Below are 21,017 nucleotides of genomic sequence, written 5' to 3' on the forward strand. Positions count from 1 at the left end.
TTTAGAACGCTTTTAATCCTATGAAAAAATGGCGTTGGTATTCTCCTTTAATACAATGCAAGTTAATCATTTGAAATTAAAATAACCAACAAGTGCTGCATGTGCTCGCTCGGACTAATGCCCTTCTTATAATGCAAGCCCATATAGATACCATGCCGACACAAATATATTTTCGAACTAGCATTGTGGCTGTCATTTCAATTTTTCAATTTCAAACACCCTATATACAATTTTCTGAACACTCGCAAACATAAACTTGCGTATTTTGAGGCGAGACACATCATGCACCTGTTTAATCTTCTTAATACGCAAACGTACAATTTCTCACCTTAACGCCAACGCCTAGGTGGAGGTGCTCACAGCGAATGTTGGGTTCTATGTTGAAGCAGCTTGTCGTATCATTATGTAAAATATTTTCTTTAAATGGGGAGCGCTTATAAATATACGGACTTGAAGAACCGGTTTTTATAGTAATGGGATAGTATGTCACATGAGGGGTTTGGCTTGGGTTTAGGGGTACACATTCCACAACGAGTGAAGTGTGGAAACAAAAAAACACAGTTGGCTTGAACCAAATAGTCAGTCGTATAAGACAGTTATATACACATGGACAAAAGTATCGCCACACATATGGTTATTAACCCTCATATAGCCATTTATACTCACATAATAATTATGTTGTTTTTTATGATTATTTTGACCATTCAGGACTGAAGTGGAGTACTGATTAAAAAAAGGGGGATTGTATCAGCAGTGGCTCGTTTTTCAAAGTGACTGCCTCATCAGCCTTCAGCAACATCGGATTCATTATTCATATAGGAAACAATATAAAACTTGAACCGAGTAGCACCACCATAACAAAACTGGAATGTGGCATTGGAGAAGAGATAGGACTGGAATATATACTACTGGTGAAATTATGAAATGACTGATACGAGGGTATTTTGGTAAGGTCAAAGAAAAGGGCATTTGATGAGGGTTACGGAAAGGGGCGAGTGGTGTATTCATGAGGAAACAAAGGTTGGTAGAGATGGATACAAAAATGCTCTCACTATACAACTATTTAATTTACTGTATTTACATTATGGTCTAGAAGCCAGACCCCAAAAATTGTGAAAATGTGGTTGCCTTCAGTTTATTGTTCTTAATAGTCATAGTATATTCCCAGTTAAGATAAGATAAGATAAGATAAGATAATACCAATCCCGACGGGTTAGTGTGATCACTGGAACATGTTTTCCACACAATCAACCTCTTGCAGCAATGTACATTGACGTTTAATTTAAAGAGGAATAGAGGAATATTTGATGAAGATCCGAAACGTGTGCCTACGTTTATGGACTCAAAGACATTCTAGTGCATGCAAACATCTTGCTTCTACTATAACGTTCATAAAAATATGTACCTCGGTTTTAGTAATATGTAATGATATACAGAGGCCATGACACTATGAGGATCTTCACAAGTGGGATAATGGCACGTAAATGAAAACGACCACCCGATCACATTAGTTCGCTCTTACAACATGTTGCTGATCAATTTTGTAATGGTTAATGAATAAATGCATAGTCAGTCTCATGATATCTATTGTAGATCATTCCAAATGCTTTATTGACAACAGAATGTATGTCACCAATATCACAATCATTACTATCAGCTATTCAATACACGAATTGGTTTTAGTAGTGGGTGACCTCGTTAGATGGATACTAAAAGATCACCTGTCGTTCATTTTCCGATTTTTTATCTCGCATGACTACGTTGTCCTTCAAGCTACCGTGCGCATCATGGAATTGGCTGAAGTGAATCATACCGCTGATGAGCGAGAGCCAACGTCAGCTTAACATATTGACAGGTGCACCTAGATGAACATTACCTAGTCATGTCATTGTTCCAACATATATTATGATCATGCTTTATATATTATGTTTTTTTTAAATGCGTTCCCTCCTTGTAAGACAGTCATATCTATATTTCTGAATTTCTCCCACATTAAACAGCTGTTGTTAGATCCAATTTCTGAATTTCTCCCATTAAACTTGCACGCTGTGTAGCCATTTTATGGCTTTGGGTTTTGTGCGTGTGTTTGTTTATTTGTTATTTGTTGCATTTTTATGGGCTGGGGCTATTCAAGATGAAATCCACCTAAGCAGGATTAATTGATTGTTTTCTCACTAACAGCGAGTAGCGAATTAAGTGACCTACTTTTTGATTGTACCATGAGCTCCCGGTTTTTCCTGGTGACTTGATTTTGTGTGTGTGTGTGTGTGTGTGTGTGTGTGTGTGTGTGTGTGTGTGCGTGCGCACGCACTTATTGGTGAAATGCCACACAACTACATCCTAATCACTACATTTCATCATGGGTAAATTTTCATGACGTTTGCACTGTAAACTGATCAACATGTAGATGCTTGATGAGCATTTTGAAGTTGGAAGGAAACGTAACAACGTATGGTATGGATTTACAACTTCTTTATTATTTACAACACGACATTTCTGGGCTGCTTCTTAGTAGCCCAGAAACGTCGTGTATTTATGATATTGAATATATGCTTGATTTTATGGAATATGGAAACTTTAAGGTTAATCCAAGTACATTGCATGTACGATTGCTTGTGCGATCTTTTAATCAGCATGACTATTTTCTCCAATTATCCATGGGGTAGTGGAAATAGAGGAAAGATGGGAGGTATCTGTTCAAGTGAGTGAGTGAGTGAGTTTAGTTTTCCGCCGCACTCTGTAATATTCCAGCTACATGGCGGCGGTGTGTAAATAATCGAGTCTGGACCAGACAACCCAGTGATTAACAGCATGAGCATCAATCTGCGCAATTGGGAACCGATGACATGTGTCAACCAAGCCAGCGAGCCTGACCACCCGATTCCGTTAGTCGCCTCTTACGACAAGCATTGGTTACTGAAGGTTCATACTAACCCGGACCTTCACGGGTCTATCTGTTCAAGGCGTTAATGCGTTGATACGTCCACGACCTCCAGATAACCTGCAGCGTTGCTTGAAATACTAAATCAATACATTTGAAAACATCCTTACCTGAAAGAATTGTATAATGCATGGATGCGAAACATCAGTTAACACCCAATTAATCAGGAGAGAGTAATAACATATTGCATAGCCTAAACAACTATCAAACCTCAATGTGAATGACAACATTTAAGTCTGTAACATCTGTAGCCCTTTTTTCCCACTTACATTTGTCTAAAGAAGTGACAATGGGTTGAAACGAACTGATTAAGCTGGTGATCTAATGGAAACCATCACCAGTTTTTAAGCCATGAAAACTTTTGAAAATTTACAAATTTACAATTGAAATGTTTCCCCACCTAAGGAAATATGCATATTTCGATCCCAAGTAAACTTAGAAAAGAGTCGGAAATTACATCACCTATTACGATCAAAAGGAATGAATTGGAAATACTGTGTATTTCAGAGGTATATGACGGGTGTGTATATTTGGTGGTAAGATACCATGACGCCTTTCTGATCAGTGTGTCATATCTTTAACAATGTATTAATGATTGCCGGTGTAAAAAGTCGTAATATTTCACATTGTAAACAGAAAAAATGGCACACCATAATGTCACTTGTAAACCTTCCATTAGGATGTCATATTATTATCCATCAGCTTTAAGGGTTTCACGGCATGTCAGTGCAGCTAGAGCGTGAAGTGACACAAACATAAACAATATTGACACTTATCAAAACATATCTCCTTCTGACATCAGCTGAATTGTTGTTTTTCATGCATGCAGTGCCAACCAACGGTATGTATGACCTTCAAGTGATATAGCTGAATTGTAAAAACATAATTTTGGTAAAATTACCTTAAATTTGTAAAATTGATAAAGTTGCAAATAAGTTAAGACTTTCGTTTCCGTGGATCTTCTTCAACTTCATAACTGTGCATGTAAAAGTCAATGTACAGGAAGGTGTCAAAGAGGTTGAACCTGTTGCGTACTTACGCATGTGGATGTGGACTAGAAACATGTTCCCGTGATCTTGACATTGTTGACATTGACTAACATGTCAACTAGGAATACACTATGACTATTAGGAACAATAGACACGAATTGATATGAAGGAAATATTGCTTGCGTTATGATGACATGACTAACTCATCATTCTTTGATGAGCAGAGAAAGATGTCTGGAATAATATCGTTGCCTATGTAAAGCATGGAGCTGTTACTGTTGAACAGACATTATATAATATTTTGCTGATCTAAATACAAAGTACCAAATTTTGTTTCCTTGTAATGTTTTTATCATGCATACAGTGCCAACCAAAGGTATATATGGTCTTCAAATGATATAGCTGAATTAGAAAAAACATAATTTTGGAAACAATTACCTTTAATTTGTAACGTTCAATTCATATTTTCTCATCAAATGCCCTTTCTATTAAAATTGACAATTGACCTTTGACCTTACCAACAATCTTTGCTGATGAGCATATATGTAATATTATTGTCCACAATTTTAAATCATGATCTGAGCATTCCAAAACTACTACTGTGATGAAAATCGGTCAATCCAAACCAGAGTTATTAAATTAAACCATCCAGTTATCGGTTAAAATATTGCCATAACTGACATGACATATTGCACCTCAAAAGGGCCCCTGCACGGTAGTCACGCACGGTAGTTGATGACAACCGGCTTTAAATCAAAGCTAAATCATTCCTGATTGTGAAAAATCACATCCCGTTTGGTCGCCAGAACTGCACCACATTTTCACAATTTTGGGGGTCTGGCTTCTAGACCATTATTAAATGCAGCTCTTTCGATGATGATTGGCTGCAGTTGAACCAAGGATCCTTTGTAGACTAAAATGGACAAAATTGGCTTTCGTGTTGTCATATGTATCTCCAACAGCAGTCCATGTGGACATATTGTCAACTTCAGGCGCTGATCCATCTTCTGATACTTTTGAGCGATTCTCAAGAATGGATGACTCTTTGGTTAAACACTATCTGACAGTAACCAGCATCCAGTGTTGTTTAACATCACACTTCATCTCGTCAGAAGAAGCCAGTTCCATCAGCTGGCAAGATGATGTCTTTGGCATTATGGGACTCAAAGCAAATCATTATGCAGACAACCCCCAACCCCCTCCCGAAAGGTTAGACAATAATGAAAACAATTACACTACTAACTACGTGAAGATGTGATCGCTCCCCATTATGGATAAACTCACTGAATGTGTGTTCTTCCAATAGGACAAAGCAATGATGTACAAGTTACTATGACTGGAAAGCATGACTTTGGCATTGTCCACTGAACATTCTCCACATTCACCAGATCTGATATTTGTCATAGTTTCACTTCTTGCAAACGTGACGAAGTGACAGTCCTACATGGTCTAAGCAAAGCAACAGAGCGGGGGCGGGGTTGGGGGTGTCATCAGAGAGACAGCGAACGCATGTGCATGAGTGTGGGTGCGTGTGTGCGCGCGTGCGTTAGAAAATGGCCTAGTCATGGTTTTTGAGCCAAGATGAAAGGTCGATCCAGAATATGTAGAAAGGGTTATAGAAAATGATAATTACGAAATTCCAACAAACCTGACTGTGCCCTTTCAAGTGAATATAATGAAATCGTTTAGATGGTTGAACTTTCTGTGTCTTTTCATACAAACACACTTCATCCACCTGTGTAGAGGAATATCCTCGGTTGTCACAGTATATACAGGTGAAGTAGCATATCCATTAGTCAGATGTCACTTTATCCACCTGTGTAGAGGAATATCCTCGGTTGTCATAGTATATACAGGTGAAATATGGTGTCCATGAGTCAGATGTCACTACATCCATGTATGTAGAACAATCTCCACGTTTAACTACATCTAAGGTGTGTAGTAGAATATCCACGAGACAGGTGTTACTTCATCTGCAAGTGACTATCCTTGACTCAGATCTACGAGTGTATAGTAGAGGTGGGATGGATCATATGGCCATACACATGACCTTGTGACGATAGTAACCTTGAGTATCTGACACGTTGCCATTGTTATATTGATGTTGCTCGGTGACCTCTAGTTCCGTCGGTTATTTATCAACAGTCTCCTTTTCTATCACGCCAACGTCAAGGGCAACACGCTCAAATGAGCTATGAAGCAACACACGTGTGACTTCATAAGTGGGTTTGATATGTCAGTAAATGTGTTTAAAAGCAGATGACCACGTTTACGCAGTTAATTTTGGCATCTGCAAATTGAAACATGCAAATTTATGTTTCAATTTCTGTAAAACATTCTCACATCCAGCGGTTGCACTGATGTCACTATTGAAGCAGTTTCGATGTGATATGTTTCTCGTCTACACCACGTAGATCAATTCAGCTGGTGGAAATGTATAAGTCTTTGCCTGTTGTAGGTACACATATTACTTACAAAGGTTCTTGTACACCATCAATACCATATGGTACTTAGCGACGGAATAGAGATTTTAAATTTGGAAATGGGTTGGATAGTTATTGAGAATCCATTCTATATTGATTGAGTCATTGAAATGTATAGTCTCATCTTCTGTCTGTCTACATCAAGAATGTTATACAACAGTATTTCTTTCTATAGTTTGTTCACTTCCTATAGCTAGCTGCGTAAATTAACCTGTATGTAGTTTTCTGCTATCCCCGTCAGCTATACAATTGATAGACCTGTCCTTTTCCCCATGTAGTCGGTCATTTGAACATATATATTGACACGTTTTTATACAAGGTTTTGTGCAAATGTTTTAGGTGTAAAGTCAGATTGAAATTAGGGGATCAGTTATGAAAACAGGACAAATATTGAAATTTGTTTGCCAAATGAACAAATACCGCATTGAGGAATGTGTTCTTCAATTTTGTTGTATTTGTTCAATGATATTTTTCTGAATGAAACATTTTCTGATGTAATAGAAGTTGGGTTCATGTTCAACAGGTTGAATTCATGAGAATATGGATTAACCGAGGGCAGCAGTGGGAACCCCATGTTGCAACATTCAGGAAACGAGGTCACCATTCGTTTGAATTCGACATAGTTAGAAATGTGACAGATGCGTTCCTGGGTTATGGTGATGGGTTTCCGGAGATTTAATAGCTGTCACCTTATACTAACAGACAACAAGGAACAATATGACGGCAAATGTTTATTTGATTTCAACTATGTCCATTCGTTTTTATGATAACCAATGTACAAAGGTTCCGAGTTACAGGACAAGTTTACACAAAATTAAACCGTTTTGTTCTGCACCTTTTCATCATAAAAAAGTGTTTGTCAAGTGGTTATAACCAAAACAGTACAGATATCAGAAAAAAACAACATTATCTTTTTGCGTTATATCGATTCATATTTTGCACATTTACCGCGAGTTACATTTCCATTAGAAACCACCATGACTTATGTCCAGGTCACATGATCAGCCAGATCGCATGATCAGCCAGGTCACATGATCAACAAGGTCACACATGATGAGCCAGGTCACGTATACATTTAATTCGCTTCTCGTAAGTCGACTATTACGACACGCTTTTGATGCATGCATGTGTTTGGAGACTTGACACTTTGAATATTGGTACGGGTTCCACGTTTTTCAGGAAACAGGTATGCCGAATCCTTTTCGATTTATCCCATGTCCTGTATAAAATACAAATCAAAGTATGAAATGTTTTATCAAGTATCAATTATTCCCTACATTCATGCATGAAGGTAACATTGCATGATGCATATTCCTATTGGTTGCATGTGTCCCGCTCAATACTCCGAACATTCTATTCCATGTACATGCATTTCAAGATGTTCTCAATCTTTGATTTTCGGAACCTACTCTTGAGTATAATATAATCTTTAAGAAACAAAAACAATTCTTGTTAAAATTTACTTTGTAACAGAACCAGCAGTCTGTGTAACGTCAACTGACTACACAACAACCACATACCAGGTTATCAGCATCTGAAACTGTCACTCTGAGAACCACGTCTCCAATTAGCCAGGTCTCCAGGATTGTCTCTTCATAGGTGACGGGGTTGAAGATGGGTGGGTTCAGGTTCCGGTTGATGGTGAGTTCAACAAGGGCAATGTCGTACAGTTTGGGACTGCCATTGTCCTCAACTCGATCATAAATCTGTAATGGTTTACATAGTTCATATATATAAGCCACTTTTATTTAGGAGACTGCGGAACATACATTTTCAAACAATAACTCTCGTCACTTGAAGATTATATATATATGCCTAAAACATGCAGGTTATTTGCAGATTGGATTCTGACTGAAACACAGTTACATGACAAATATTACATATGCTCGATTTACCCCAATACTGTATACATGTCTGAATCATAAATTGTAACTATGTATACATATACATACATACATACATATATTTATATATACATACATACACACACACACACACACACACACGTGACAAAAAGTCTGTTATAATATTTGATGTTATGACTTTTCTATTTGTAAATAATACTATAATGAAGAATTATGTATTTTGAGAAAATCCTTTTGACTTTGTAATTAAAGTGTGTTTGTACGCATACTTGGTTTGGTGGCTATATGCCTGAAACAATGCCGATGCGACGTAAAACATCAACTAAACTTAACCCAATATATATGTCAATAACCCTTGCTTCTTCATAGTATTCAAACTAACAAAAGAAATGTACTCTATAAGATCTTCACTGCTAATGTAATGTACGTATATATGATACCCTACTTATACTTTCCAACTCACCTGGATGTTTGATGAGTCGACTCTTTGACTCGGCCGCCATTACACATACTTATACCTCTAGGGGGCGTTATGGCCATGCTTTCCGTTGGTTGTGACATATCCTTGGCTCACATATACTCTTACCTGTGAAATTTTATTGACTTACCTGACACATCGATTCCATACCAGAAAAACGTATAATGAAATAAACTGAAAAAACCCAACTAGTATTAACACAATGATAGTGTCTCTCTATAAAGTAATGCTAGTATCTGTAAATTGAGAAAATACTTAGATCAGTAATTAACAACAAAACAATGATCTGTGAAACATTCAAACTGTGTCAAAAGCTATAATGGATTGTAATTCTGATATCAATCAACTGATATCTAAAAAAAATGATCAAGCACCGGATTTGTCCAGGAACGCTAGGATTAGTTTAAAAAACCCAGTGAAAATGTAAAAGACGCAGTAATCAGGATAGTTCAACATCACTAGGGTTAGGTAAAAGTACATAGTATATGTAAAAGAGAAAGACTTAGTAAATCAAGTGCTGAATTCGTTTAGGATCACAAGGGTAAGATAAAAGAAGTATATGTAAAAGAGAAAGTAAATGAACGCAGGATTTCTTCAGGATCTTTAGCGTCAAATGTAGAAATAAAACAGAAAGTGAATCAAGCCCATGATTCGTTCAGGGCCACTGGGGTTAGTGGAAAGCGCAGTGCCTCCTCCTTCATTGGTCCTTGTTTTCGATAGCATACGCATAATATCATTCCGCCAGTGCCAGAGAGTCAGTGTAATCACACACTAATGACTACACTGAGAGGTTATCATGGCACATCGCTTGTAAAATAAAACTGCTGTGAAAAGCATTGTAAATGGTAGTGCTGAAAATTGATGTTTTCCTGAAAATGAATGTATATTTGTTGTCCACATCATAATATAGTATTACGAACATGATTACCCTTCGAAATTTGATGTTGTACAAGATAAATACGAACGATACATGTATTAATGAACAAAATAATAAATATATAATCACAGACACACACTTCCATCCAACTCATTCATTGACATGTACCGGACCCGAGGAACTGTGAGGGACACATAGAATGGACTTAATGGATTCAAAGTTGCACTGCACATAGTAAAGGTTGATCCCTTATAGGAGAATATACAAACAACTAAAATTAATTTCATCGTCAATAGAAAGTAACATTAAAGCGTCTGTATAACAAAGTGTTCAGCTAGAATGCAAATATTCATAGGATACATTTTGCAATTTTGAGACTTTCAGCTTCATGGAAATCCGCCTTAGTCATATAAACCCATAGTAACACATTTAAACCAGAAAATATTGCGCATTGAAGTATTTAGTTATAGTGACTGTGTAAATTACATTGTAGAACATAAACCCGAATGCTTTTGCGTCGATTACCCCAGTACTCATATGATATACATCAAGTGATGTAAGTCTTACTGCTTCCACCCCAGTACGGTAGCAGAGGTTCCTGACAACAGAGGGATGCTCTGGGTGACATGGAATTTGTATCATTGGGTGACCGCAGCGTTGTATTTCTGTCCACGGTGATTTCAACTTTGGCAGGCGGATCAGCCCTTAGTCCACCTCCATCAACTGCGTCAACAATAATCTGGAGAAAATAAAGAATAAATATTGCCATAATACTGCAACCTATGCTTACTGTCTATAGTATGATGAGAAATTACTGAGAATTTTAGGAATATGTTTAATTGGATTTCTAGTATAAACAACCTTGACCAGCTATCAAGTGCTTGGTTTCATTCAAGAGGGACAACTCCGTCAATCCTTTTTCATTTGTTTGTGAAGGGTTATGTTCTGCTAATATTCACATTTAATACGTGAGTAATGAGTGAAAAAAAAAGATTTTACAATCTTTAAATTCTCAATAATTTCTGGTTGTACTGTATTTGCATATTAATTCTTAATCACAACATCCATCAGCAAGCCGATGGGCAAGGTATGTGTAAGGCAAGCAATGGTGGTGGTTCCTTTACAGGGACATATGTAGAGGTGATACAACTAGTGAATATCATTGGTGCCACAATGGCCAGGTATATTAAGAGAAGCGACAATCCCTTTTCCACATCCATTGGAAAAAGAGTCGATTGTCCATTTGTGACTATGCGTATATTTTTGTTTCAGCAGTATAACAGATATACGATGCTGACTGTAAAGAACTGGAGTCTGGACCAGACAATCCAGTGATTGTCACCATGCGACACGATGACATACACATGTAGCATGTGTTTATGAATCAGTATAAAATAGTGATGATACCAGGTGTTCGCGAAAAGGTGAGCCTATCCTGCCCAACCGGTGGCACCCGTCATAAATATATGCTAAGTCTAGTCAATTGTTCACCTGAAATTATTATTAATTATTATATAATTATGGTATAAGTCAAAATAGGGAATTGCATCGGACATCATTATTGTCACTAATGCATCAAATTTGGAAATGTCCTCCAAGTGTCTACCATTAGCTTTACTGAGGTCTTGAATGTTGTAACCTTGATCAACCAACTTCTGAGCAAGATCTGTATGATGCTCTTTGGCATCCTGATAAAAAGAGCACGCTCGATTGTACCTCAAAAGTTGTGAAATGTAAACTCCAAAGGCTGGAGTTGTTGGAATGTTGTTCGACATGAAAGGGATGTTGAAATCATTCCTTTTGTCACAAAACCTTGTGGAGAGTTTTTTGTCACTCTAAATCTTTATGCATAAATCTAAATATGAAACAGTTGTGGCGGTCTCACCTGTCTCCATAAGTTTAAGTTCAGGTGAATAGATCACTGGTAATTGGTTGATATCACAATAACGGATCTGAAGGATATGGTATGGATCTATTCTTCCACGGATTTGCATTGGGGGAAATGAAAACATGATCTCTTAACCTTACATTGTTACATTTGCAACATGATATTGATTTCTCACACCGATGTTTCCTCCGGCTTTCTTCATGTTGAAGGATTCAACTCACTGTGTAGACTCCAGTGTAGCTTGTGTCCGATTCCAGAAAGCACCTGAGGCTGACTGCGCCAGTGTTCCGGTCCACCATGAAGTACATCCGCCCAGGAACACTGGAAAGTAGGTTGTTGACCTCATACTGCACAGTGTTGTACGGGGCCTGGGTGCAGAAACAGATTTTAATGTCAATGACCTCATCGTACATATTTACATGCTGATGTAAACAGTTGTAGTTATGATGGCAACTACTTGTATCATCCGAAGTTGGTGAATTTGGGCTTCGTAGATACTCATTTAGCAACAAAGTCAAGGTCACAAACTGGCAGCAAAAAGATAGATATTGATAAGACATCATTGTGTCAAAGTGTGTACATACCACAGAATCTTGGTCAGTGGCTGAGATGCTCAGAACTGCCGTTCCTACTTCTGTAGTCTCATCAATCTCCGTAGTGAATAGCAACTGGCTGAAGGTTGGGGTGTTTAGGTTGCGATTGATGATGATCGACACCACAGTTGTGTTGGTCTTAGGTGGAACACCATTGTCGGAGGCAACAATTCTCAACTGTAAAAATACATGTTTCATGTAAACCACAAGCTAGAGGTATTTGTTTATTAGCATTTATCTTTCTCTCTCCAAAAATATTCCTTAAGTATACCAAAACTCCTTGATCAAATACAAAATATAACACAAAATTAGTATCCTAATAATTGGACTATTCAGATTTGGGTTATTGTACTAATTCATATCACGTTATCAAATGCACAAGTATTTTCAGCTAATATAACAAAATAAGACTTACATAGAACCTGGTGTCTGGAATACTTTGTAGTGACTGCCTCCTAATGATACTACCACCTGGTGTCACGTCGAAGTATGCAGGTGCAGTGCTGTCCCCAATAATTTCATAGCTCACACGGTTGAATGCATTCTGAAGGTAAAAATCATGTAATGCACTGAAATGTGTTGCTCTTGCACTTGAATTTATCTAAGCAATGCCTTTAATTATATCATTAACACATGCTTTATCTCAGTTACTGCTATTTCCAAAATTGCAGTTAATGTATACTTTATAGCTGTAATGATACACAGATTGGTGAAAATTAAACCCTTGTTCTGCTAATTTGCTACATTCCATTGTGATACAAGAGTTAGTTTGCACCGATATTTCAGTTAACGTTTATAACTTCCTTCAGTTACTGAATGTTTGGTAATACACAACAGTAAACATGCTTACAATGTCGTCATCAACTGCCAGGACATTGACAATGTTGACATTTGCACCAATAGTCTCATCAATAGTGGCACTGTAAGGGTCATTGACCCAGCGTGGAGTATTCAGGTTGCGGATGACATTGACAGTAATGGTGGCAGTGGAGGGAGCAGGCCTTGGTGGATCACCACCATCTGTGACTGCTACAATCAGCTGCAGAACAAATTAGAACAATTATTAATGTAATGGTTTACAAAGGTATATACAAACATCAACACGAAAAAAGGGACTGCTTTAACCAATGATCTCTGTACTTACTCTGTACTGGCGAGTCTGGAGGGTGTCCTGAAGAAGAGAGGACTTGAGACGGATCTCACCACTGTCACGATTTATCAGGAAGTAGGTTGATGCAGTATTTTCTCCAATGATGGAGAAGCGCAGTGACCTGTATGGATCCTGTACAGAACAAACAGTGAAATATCTCCATCTAAACATATGTTAAACAAACAGATAGATCTTTCATTTCCTAAAAAAAACTTTACAACTAGGTTCGTTCAATGTACCTTCCTCATAAATCTTGATGAATACAGAACTCCATTACAACACATTTGGAAGACAGGTCTGAGACCATTCTAGTGTATCTAAATGCTAGTATTGTCCTATACCAACACATAACTATATTATATATATACTTGTCCAATGGTATTTGTTGTCCAAACTCACAAAAGTTCTATTGAAGATATTTGCGATACAGAGGATGTGGGGATAACAGGCTGTTATTCTGGTCCATTTCGAGTTCGAGTCCCGGAGCATTCCTCTCACATGAACTTTGATACTTAAAACTGAACCTTTGACATTTCTCGTAAACACGACCACATTCATGAAACACGTTGTGCACATGCATTACCTGCACCCAGGCCCTGTTAAAGCACAAGGAATTGTGGAACTCAATCACTTTGAGAAAATGTCACACTTGACACAAGACGAAAGGAATCAGGTTATCGGTATGGTCAGCCAAGGTGCTTCAGATGTGATGATTGCCAGGCACTTTAATGTGCATCCATCCACTGTAAGTCGACTCAGACAACGTTTTCGGGCTACCGGAAGTGTTGCTGATCGTCCGCGACCTGGTGCACCACCTGTGATAACGGCTCGACAAAACCGCAATATCCGAGTTTCACACTTGCGAAATCGGTTCCAAACAGCTGATGATGAGGCAAAGGAAGACAATTGGGACAAGTCAACGTCATTTCAGTGCCCAAAAGGTGCAAGGACGCCTTGTTGCCTTAAGCATCCGGTGTCGGCACCCTTACCGTGGTCCAACCTTATTGCATCGCCACAGACTTGCCAGACAGCGGTGGGCAGTAAATGGGGCCAATCTTGGCAACAGGACACGGCCAGATGACTGACTTGTCAGATGAATCCAGGTTTAACTTATCCTTTGCAGACAGACGTCCACATGAAATGATATATTTTATAATGGCTTACAGTATATATATATATATGAATATATATATGAAGTCAAAAACAAACATTCCACAGGATTATATGAACTTGAGGTCCATGCTTTGTCTATAACAAACAACAAAAAACAAAAACAGGAATGGAAATGTGACTCTAAAGCAGTCCTGTGTCTATCAGGTTGACATTATATATCTAAATGATCATCCTTTTACAATCACACTTGTAAGGTTCTTACCGATAAATCTGCATCAAAGGCATCCACATCATAGATAAGGTAATCAAAGCCAATAGTTTCCAGTACTGTGGTGGAATTTTCAAAGTTTGGTCCTGAAGGATTTGTTAAGAACGGTGCATTGAGGTTACGATCAACTCCCACAGTAAATGTGTTGTAGGTCACACGCCTTGGGTTTCCTCCATCTTGTGCGAAAACTGTTACCTGAAAAAAGAAGAGACAATCGTATATAATCAAATCATAAACATACAAAGAAGTAATAAAAAAGTGAATGGAAAACTGGGAAAACATCTCAACACAATCTTGAAATAAGACATTTCTTACCCCATATTGAGCCTGAGAATCCGAGGCAATAGCTTGTGTGAGAGTTATCTCCCCTGTTGTTGGGTTGATTCGGAATCTGTCGATGGTCATGCTGGCAATACCATATGTGACTTCATTGTAGGGACTCTGAAACATTTACAAGATGAAATATATAACAGATAAACATGAAAATAAGCCAAATATTTACACACAAACAATAAGGAAATTAAATCAATGCTTGAAAAAGGAATGTACCCTTGTGTCTGCATCAGTAGCAGTTACAGTGACAACTGGGGTGTTGGCTCCTGCTGTTCGCAACACAGTGGTGTCGTAAGGGGTCTGTACAAACACAGGGGAGGCCTGGTTCCTCACAACGTTGATAGTGACAGATGCAGGCTGGGCTGATGACAGAGGGCTGGCACCTCTATCTGTAGCTTGGACTGTCAGCTGAAGAACATACAGGCTGATTAGACAAACAGTAATTTGTTTACAATCACTCTGAATATTATAACAAGGTCATTGCATGAAAATCACTCTGCTCAAATGTTGAATTAAACAATATGTCTTTTTTGTGTGTTTGATTTATAACCATCACCATATGATTTTAAATTCCCTATAATCAGAAACATTAAATGATTGGGTTGAACACTTGTAGCTATAACCAAATGTTAGAACCAGTTCAATACTAATCAAAGATCAACTTGTACACAGGTGATGTAATGGGATACCTCTAGATGTAACCAATGTTTAAATGTTATATCAAACTTTAAAATGCATATAATAAAGAAAGACAAATTACATTCTTTGATCAGATTCCTCTTTTCCCAAACAGTGCACGTGGATACATAAATAACTAACTCAATATAAAAAAACATGTCTCTTTCCAGTTACAAAGATCTATGAGTGTCAGAAATGTGAACAGATCTATTACATGGTCTCTGACAACAGACAGAAGAGGAGATGCTAAGTCATTACAACAATTTCATAGAACAACATAGACATTCTATCACAACAGTAGTTCTTGGAGAGAGCTAAGTCACCTGATATCTTGTGTTGGAATCTTGGACAAGGTTATTGACCACTGTCACTTCTCCTGTCTGGCTATTAACATTGAAAAACGTCAGGCCAGATCCAAAGGCAGAGTATGTAATCTCATTGTTGGGGCTCTGAAAGAGAATGATTGTGCCACATCAAGAATGATAAAAAAACCCAAAAACAACAAAACTCTTTTACCTGGAATACAGACAATGTTATTCTTAAACTATAATCATATTAAACATATGTTTACCAACACACAAAAGGACTAAAGAATGTATTTATTGTCAGAAAACGTCACTTTGTTAACGGGTCATATTTCAACAAGAGAATAAGTCTGTCTATTTTCACTAATAAACCAGTTTTTAATGGACTATACTTTGTGAAAAACAAGTGATTGAGAGTCTGCAAAGACTAAAGAAAATAAGTAATTTTTTAATAGATGACATTTCATTTAACAACAACTGCTTACCAGGTTATCAGCATCTGAAGCTGTCACTCTGAGAACCACGTCTCCAATTGGCCTGGTCTCCAGAATGGTCTCTTCATAGGTGACGGGGTTGAAGATGGGTGGGTTCAGGTTCCGGTTGATGGTGAGTTCAACAAGGGCAATGTCGTACAGTTTGGGACTGCCATTGTCCTCAGCTCGAACATAAATCTGTAAGGTTGCACATCATAATACAGTCAGTCAAAATAATGCAAATATGTGAAATGCATAATACCTCTTGAAATTAAAATGAGTAAATTTTTATAGTGTTCAAAATAAGGATACTCCAACAGATCTGAACTATGTCTTGAAACATAAGCACACATCCTGCAGCTGCAACTCATCCAGCACACAGTTTCATAGAGACAATTGGAGATGGAGCCTTATATGTAAGCGATTATCCCAATAATCTAAAGATTCTAAAGAACTCCACATCTGCAAACTGTGAATGGAATCTGATGCCTGTATGATTTATTCCATGTCTTCATGTAAATGGATACAAGGTTAACAAATACCTTATAATTTGTCTCTGAGGCACTGTTGATAGCAGCAGGGTTTGTTGGTTGGATATTTCCTGACCCATCAATTGTAAACAGAGCCAGAGCATTTGCTGGACCCTCGATGGAATATGAGATCTGGTTGAATTCCGTCTGTGAAGGAAACACAGCATATGTATGACAGGGTAAACCTCTTTTGACAGAACTCACATAGAAGAAAACATTATGTGACTTGCAGAAGTGATATAGAAGTATTTCATGTTAATTCTTTTCTTCTATCTTTAATATCTTTATTTGTATTTGTTTCAATACAGTTTTGTCTCATGGATATAATTTAAGAAGCTAAACACAGTCAGTTATCTCAGAATTATAATGAAATTAATATAATGAAATTAATCAATGATGTTATTAAAACGGTTCATCACAACCTATCCTAGTTGTCAAAGGATAAGTCTTTGCTCATCATAGCAATGCAAAAACAGCTATTTAGTGATCAAAAGAATCAAGGCTTTTTATAGTATAAGTAGTTGCCAATAATCACAGATTTCACCTACCAAAAGGTCATCATCAACTGCCCTGACAGAGATGACCGTGGCACTGGACAGGCCCTGAGATACTGTAATGGAGTAGGAATCCTGGATGAACCGAGGGGCGTTGTTGTTTCTGAACACTGCTATTGTCACAGAGGCATTGAATGCAGCAGTGAGAGGAGGGCTGCCTTTATCTCGAGCGATCACAACAAACTGAAACAAACAAGTTCAGACTCTTCAAAAACCTATGCAATATAGGTATGTTGGCATATAGCTCTCTGATCCCACTTAATTGTTGCAAGATTAATGGTAAGGAATTAACTCAAAACAAAAGCAGGTTAAGATGAGTAAGAGTATCAATCGTTTTTTTCTGTCAAACAACTAACCAAAAAAAATACTCTTCTGTCTGGATTCAAAGTAAGTGGACGCCTCGGGCGGATATCACCAGTGAAACTGTCAATCTCAAAGTAATAGAGCTGTGCAGCATCTCCTACAAGTTCATACGTCACTTCATTGTTGGGGGGCTGAAATGTAAAGTGTGGTGTTGTAATGATGCTCAACACTAAATGATACAATGTTTCAACTGTTAACACATTCGTGAAACGTGAGATTTGGATGTTTTCAAGGGAGGTAATCAATACCTGGGCATCTCTATCTGTGGCTGTGACACGCAGGATATTCTGAAGCACTGGGACTGTCTCTGGGATGTTGGTAGTATACGTTGCAGAACTCCATACTGGGCGTTCAAAATTTCTTGTTATCTTTAAGTACAACAATCCTGTGGAACTCCAAGGAGGAGAGCTTCCATCTTGTGCCACAATACGAATCTGAAATCAGTTAAAGCACAATGAGACTACAGCAAATATTAACTCGTGTTTATATAAAAACCTATTATTTCAGCTATTTTCTTTCTTTAAAACACCAAGCACAACAAAAAAACAGTCAGTGAAGTTATACATAATCTTGACCTGCAATGCAAACCTGGATACTGGAACACAAATTATAAAGGAAGGTCTTTCTTTCTGTCGTTCTTTATGTTCTTTGAAACCCTGTTAACATGAGTGAGTTTAGTTTTATGCCGCACTCAGCAATATTCCAGGCACCCATGAAAGGCCACCTCCTCGTGGTGGGTGCTGGGTCACGCTAAGCGCCTTTCAACCCCCCGTTGTGGACCCGGGGGGATATTAGGTCCACCAACCCGTTTGCCGTGGGTTGCGCCCCTGTGTCGGTGGAGGACGGGATTCTGGTGGTTGAGGGCATTGGTTCCAGGATTAGCGTTCCTTTGCCCAACACACCACTTCGCCCCTTACTTCACCTAGACGGGTGGTAGAACTGGCCCGGTTCTATCAATCGGCTGGTCACGCCAAGCCCTGTGTATAGACTATATCTATATATGTCATTGCACAAATTACATTTGGAATTGTTTTAATTTCGGGCTTACTTGTTTATCTAAAACGTTTGTGATTTTGAATTATTATGTTATGAACTTTGCCTAGAGTCTTATGCCCAGAAGGCGGTGGCTCATGGGCCAATCTGGTGGAACTATTAATCTTTTAATTCTTCTGCTGGAGTATATCATCCGGGTATCCTTGGTGCTGCAAGTTGGAAATCCACTTGGTTTTAGCATTGTCCTTGTGATACTCCGTGGTGGGTGGGGAGCTCGGATGATGAATTCTAAAAACTAAACATGGCTTATGAAACCCCATAAAAGACCAAGCGTACACTTGACACTGATCCTGTTGAGACTGACCATAGACTGCCCAACTCACTTGATTATTGGCCACGTTTTCTTCTACTTGAAACTGTTGACTTGACACCATTGAAATTGAATCCTTTTGCCGTCTCGAAGGGTATACAAGGTATTGCCGGTGATGTTAAGAACATTAAGCGGTTACGTTCTGGTGCTCTACTTGTTGAGTGTGCGAAAAGACATCAAGCCACGAACCTTCTGAGCACGAAAACCTTTGTCGGTATTCCGGTCACGGTCACTGCTCACAAAACACTCAACACGAGCAAAGGCATTGTCAGAGATCGTGACAGATTGTTTGCTGACATGTCAGAACTTGACATAGTGTCTGAAATGAAGGACCAAGGCGTGCTTTATGTCAAACGTTTTACAACTCGGAAAAACAATGAAACTTTCAAAACTAATACATATCTGTTTTCCTTTTCATGACCAAATGCTCCCAAATCACTGAAGGCAGGTTATTGTAACGTCCAAGTTGACACCTACATCCCTAACCCGCTCAGGTGTTTTAAATGCCAGAAATATGGACATGGTGTAAATATTTCAGATTTGTCTGTTGTGTGTGCTCACTGTGGTGAGAAGACACACACAACAGAAGATTGTACCAGTGATTTTAAAAAATGCACCAACTGCTCAGGCGAACATTCCTCCTTCTCCAAAGATTGTCCTATTTGGAAAGAACAAATGCAAATTAACAAGATCAAATTTACCCAAAACATTAGCTTTTCCGAAGCCAAAAAACTTGTAAAGAGTTCTGACCTTAAGGAAACATATGCTTCAGTAACCGCAACACCATCTGAGTCAAGCTCTTAAAGTGCCCAAATTGTCCACAAGCTGTCAAACAAATTTGACTTGGGTCAAAAGCGATTCTCCAGAGCTCTTGTACCCTGCAATGTCTTCTCAAACTACAGACTCACTTCCTGTTATGTCTGAAAAGCAGTCAGCGTCATCTTCTGGTAAACAGTCTCAGTCGAGTTCAAAGTCTCAATCGTCATCTACTGGTCAACAAACTGGTAAAGCCAAAATAAACCTAAACCTGATTCCTCAAAAGCACAAAGTGGAAGACCCCCCAAAGGGTCAGAAAACAGAATACAGTTGTACAACAAATATGGATCTCTTGATGATATGGACATGACTGAAGCCGTCCATACTAGGGCACACAGCTTGTCGCCCACCAAACAAGTGCGGGGTAGATCCCCCATAAATCCCCCCAAGAGATAGGTTATCAGAATAATATCATACAGTGGAATTGCAGAGGACTAAAGACCAACTTCAGTGAATTGCAGCTATTAGTCCAAGATTATACACCATCAGCAATCTGTCTGCAGGAGACATATTTAAAACAGACGGACACTTTTGACTTACGCCATTTCAATGCGTATCATTATTTTTCACCTCCGGGTGACAGGGCCACTGGCGGATCTTCCATCCTCACCAGGCAGAATATTATCCATAGCCCTGTTTCACTTACTACTGGTCTACAGGCTGTTGCCGTTCGACTCACTTTTCAGGTTACGCTCACATTATGCTCTTTGTATATCTCACCGTCTTCAGCTCTTCAGAAGAGTGAACTTCAAAATCTATATGACCAACTCCCACAACCCTGTATTATTATGGGAGATTTAAATGGCCACAACCCACTCTGGGGTGGTACAAATACTAATGCTAAAGGTAAACTATTGGAAGAGTTCTGTTCAGATAATGATTTATGCATATATAATGACGGTTCCAACACCTATTTACATCCTGGCACGGAACTTATTCAGCTCTAGATCTATCAAT

The 21,017-nt window shown here is 38.4% G+C and overlaps 1 protein-coding gene across 1 annotated transcript in view; it reads right to left on the reverse strand.

Moving 5' to 3' along the window:
• Positions 1–7,131: 7,131 nt before the first annotated feature.
• The window catches only part of LOC124290496 (protocadherin Fat 1-like), a 58,759-nt gene continuing 44,873 nt past the window's right edge, over positions 7,132–21,017 (reverse strand). The window contains exons 7-20 of the mRNA XM_046727206.1: positions 17,513–17,701; positions 16,977–17,111; positions 16,447–16,632; positions 15,980–16,105; positions 15,195–15,386; positions 14,961–15,086; positions 14,640–14,840; positions 13,259–13,396; positions 12,965–13,153; positions 12,530–12,658; positions 12,106–12,291; positions 11,743–11,889; positions 7,934–10,372; positions 7,132–7,632 (exon numbers count right to left, since the gene is read on the reverse strand). Coding sequence (XP_046583162.1) covers positions 10,181–10,372; positions 11,743–11,889; positions 12,106–12,291; positions 12,530–12,658; positions 12,965–13,153; positions 13,259–13,396; positions 14,640–14,840; positions 14,961–15,086; positions 15,195–15,386; positions 15,980–16,105; positions 16,447–16,632; positions 16,977–17,111; positions 17,513–17,701 — 2,136 coding nt within the window. The 3' untranslated portion in view covers positions 7,132–7,632; positions 7,934–10,180. The remainder of the gene's footprint in view (positions 7,633–7,933; positions 10,373–11,742; positions 11,890–12,105; positions 12,292–12,529; positions 12,659–12,964; positions 13,154–13,258; positions 13,397–14,639; positions 14,841–14,960; positions 15,087–15,194; positions 15,387–15,979; positions 16,106–16,446; positions 16,633–16,976; positions 17,112–17,512; positions 17,702–21,017) is intronic.

The sequence above is a fragment of the Haliotis rubra genome, unplaced genomic scaffold (genome assembly GCF_003918875.1).
Source record: "Haliotis rubra isolate DU_JTF1 unplaced genomic scaffold, ASM391887v1 Scf468, whole genome shotgun sequence".
Classification (NCBI taxonomy): Eukaryota; Metazoa; Mollusca; class Gastropoda; order Lepetellida; family Haliotidae; genus Haliotis; species Haliotis rubra.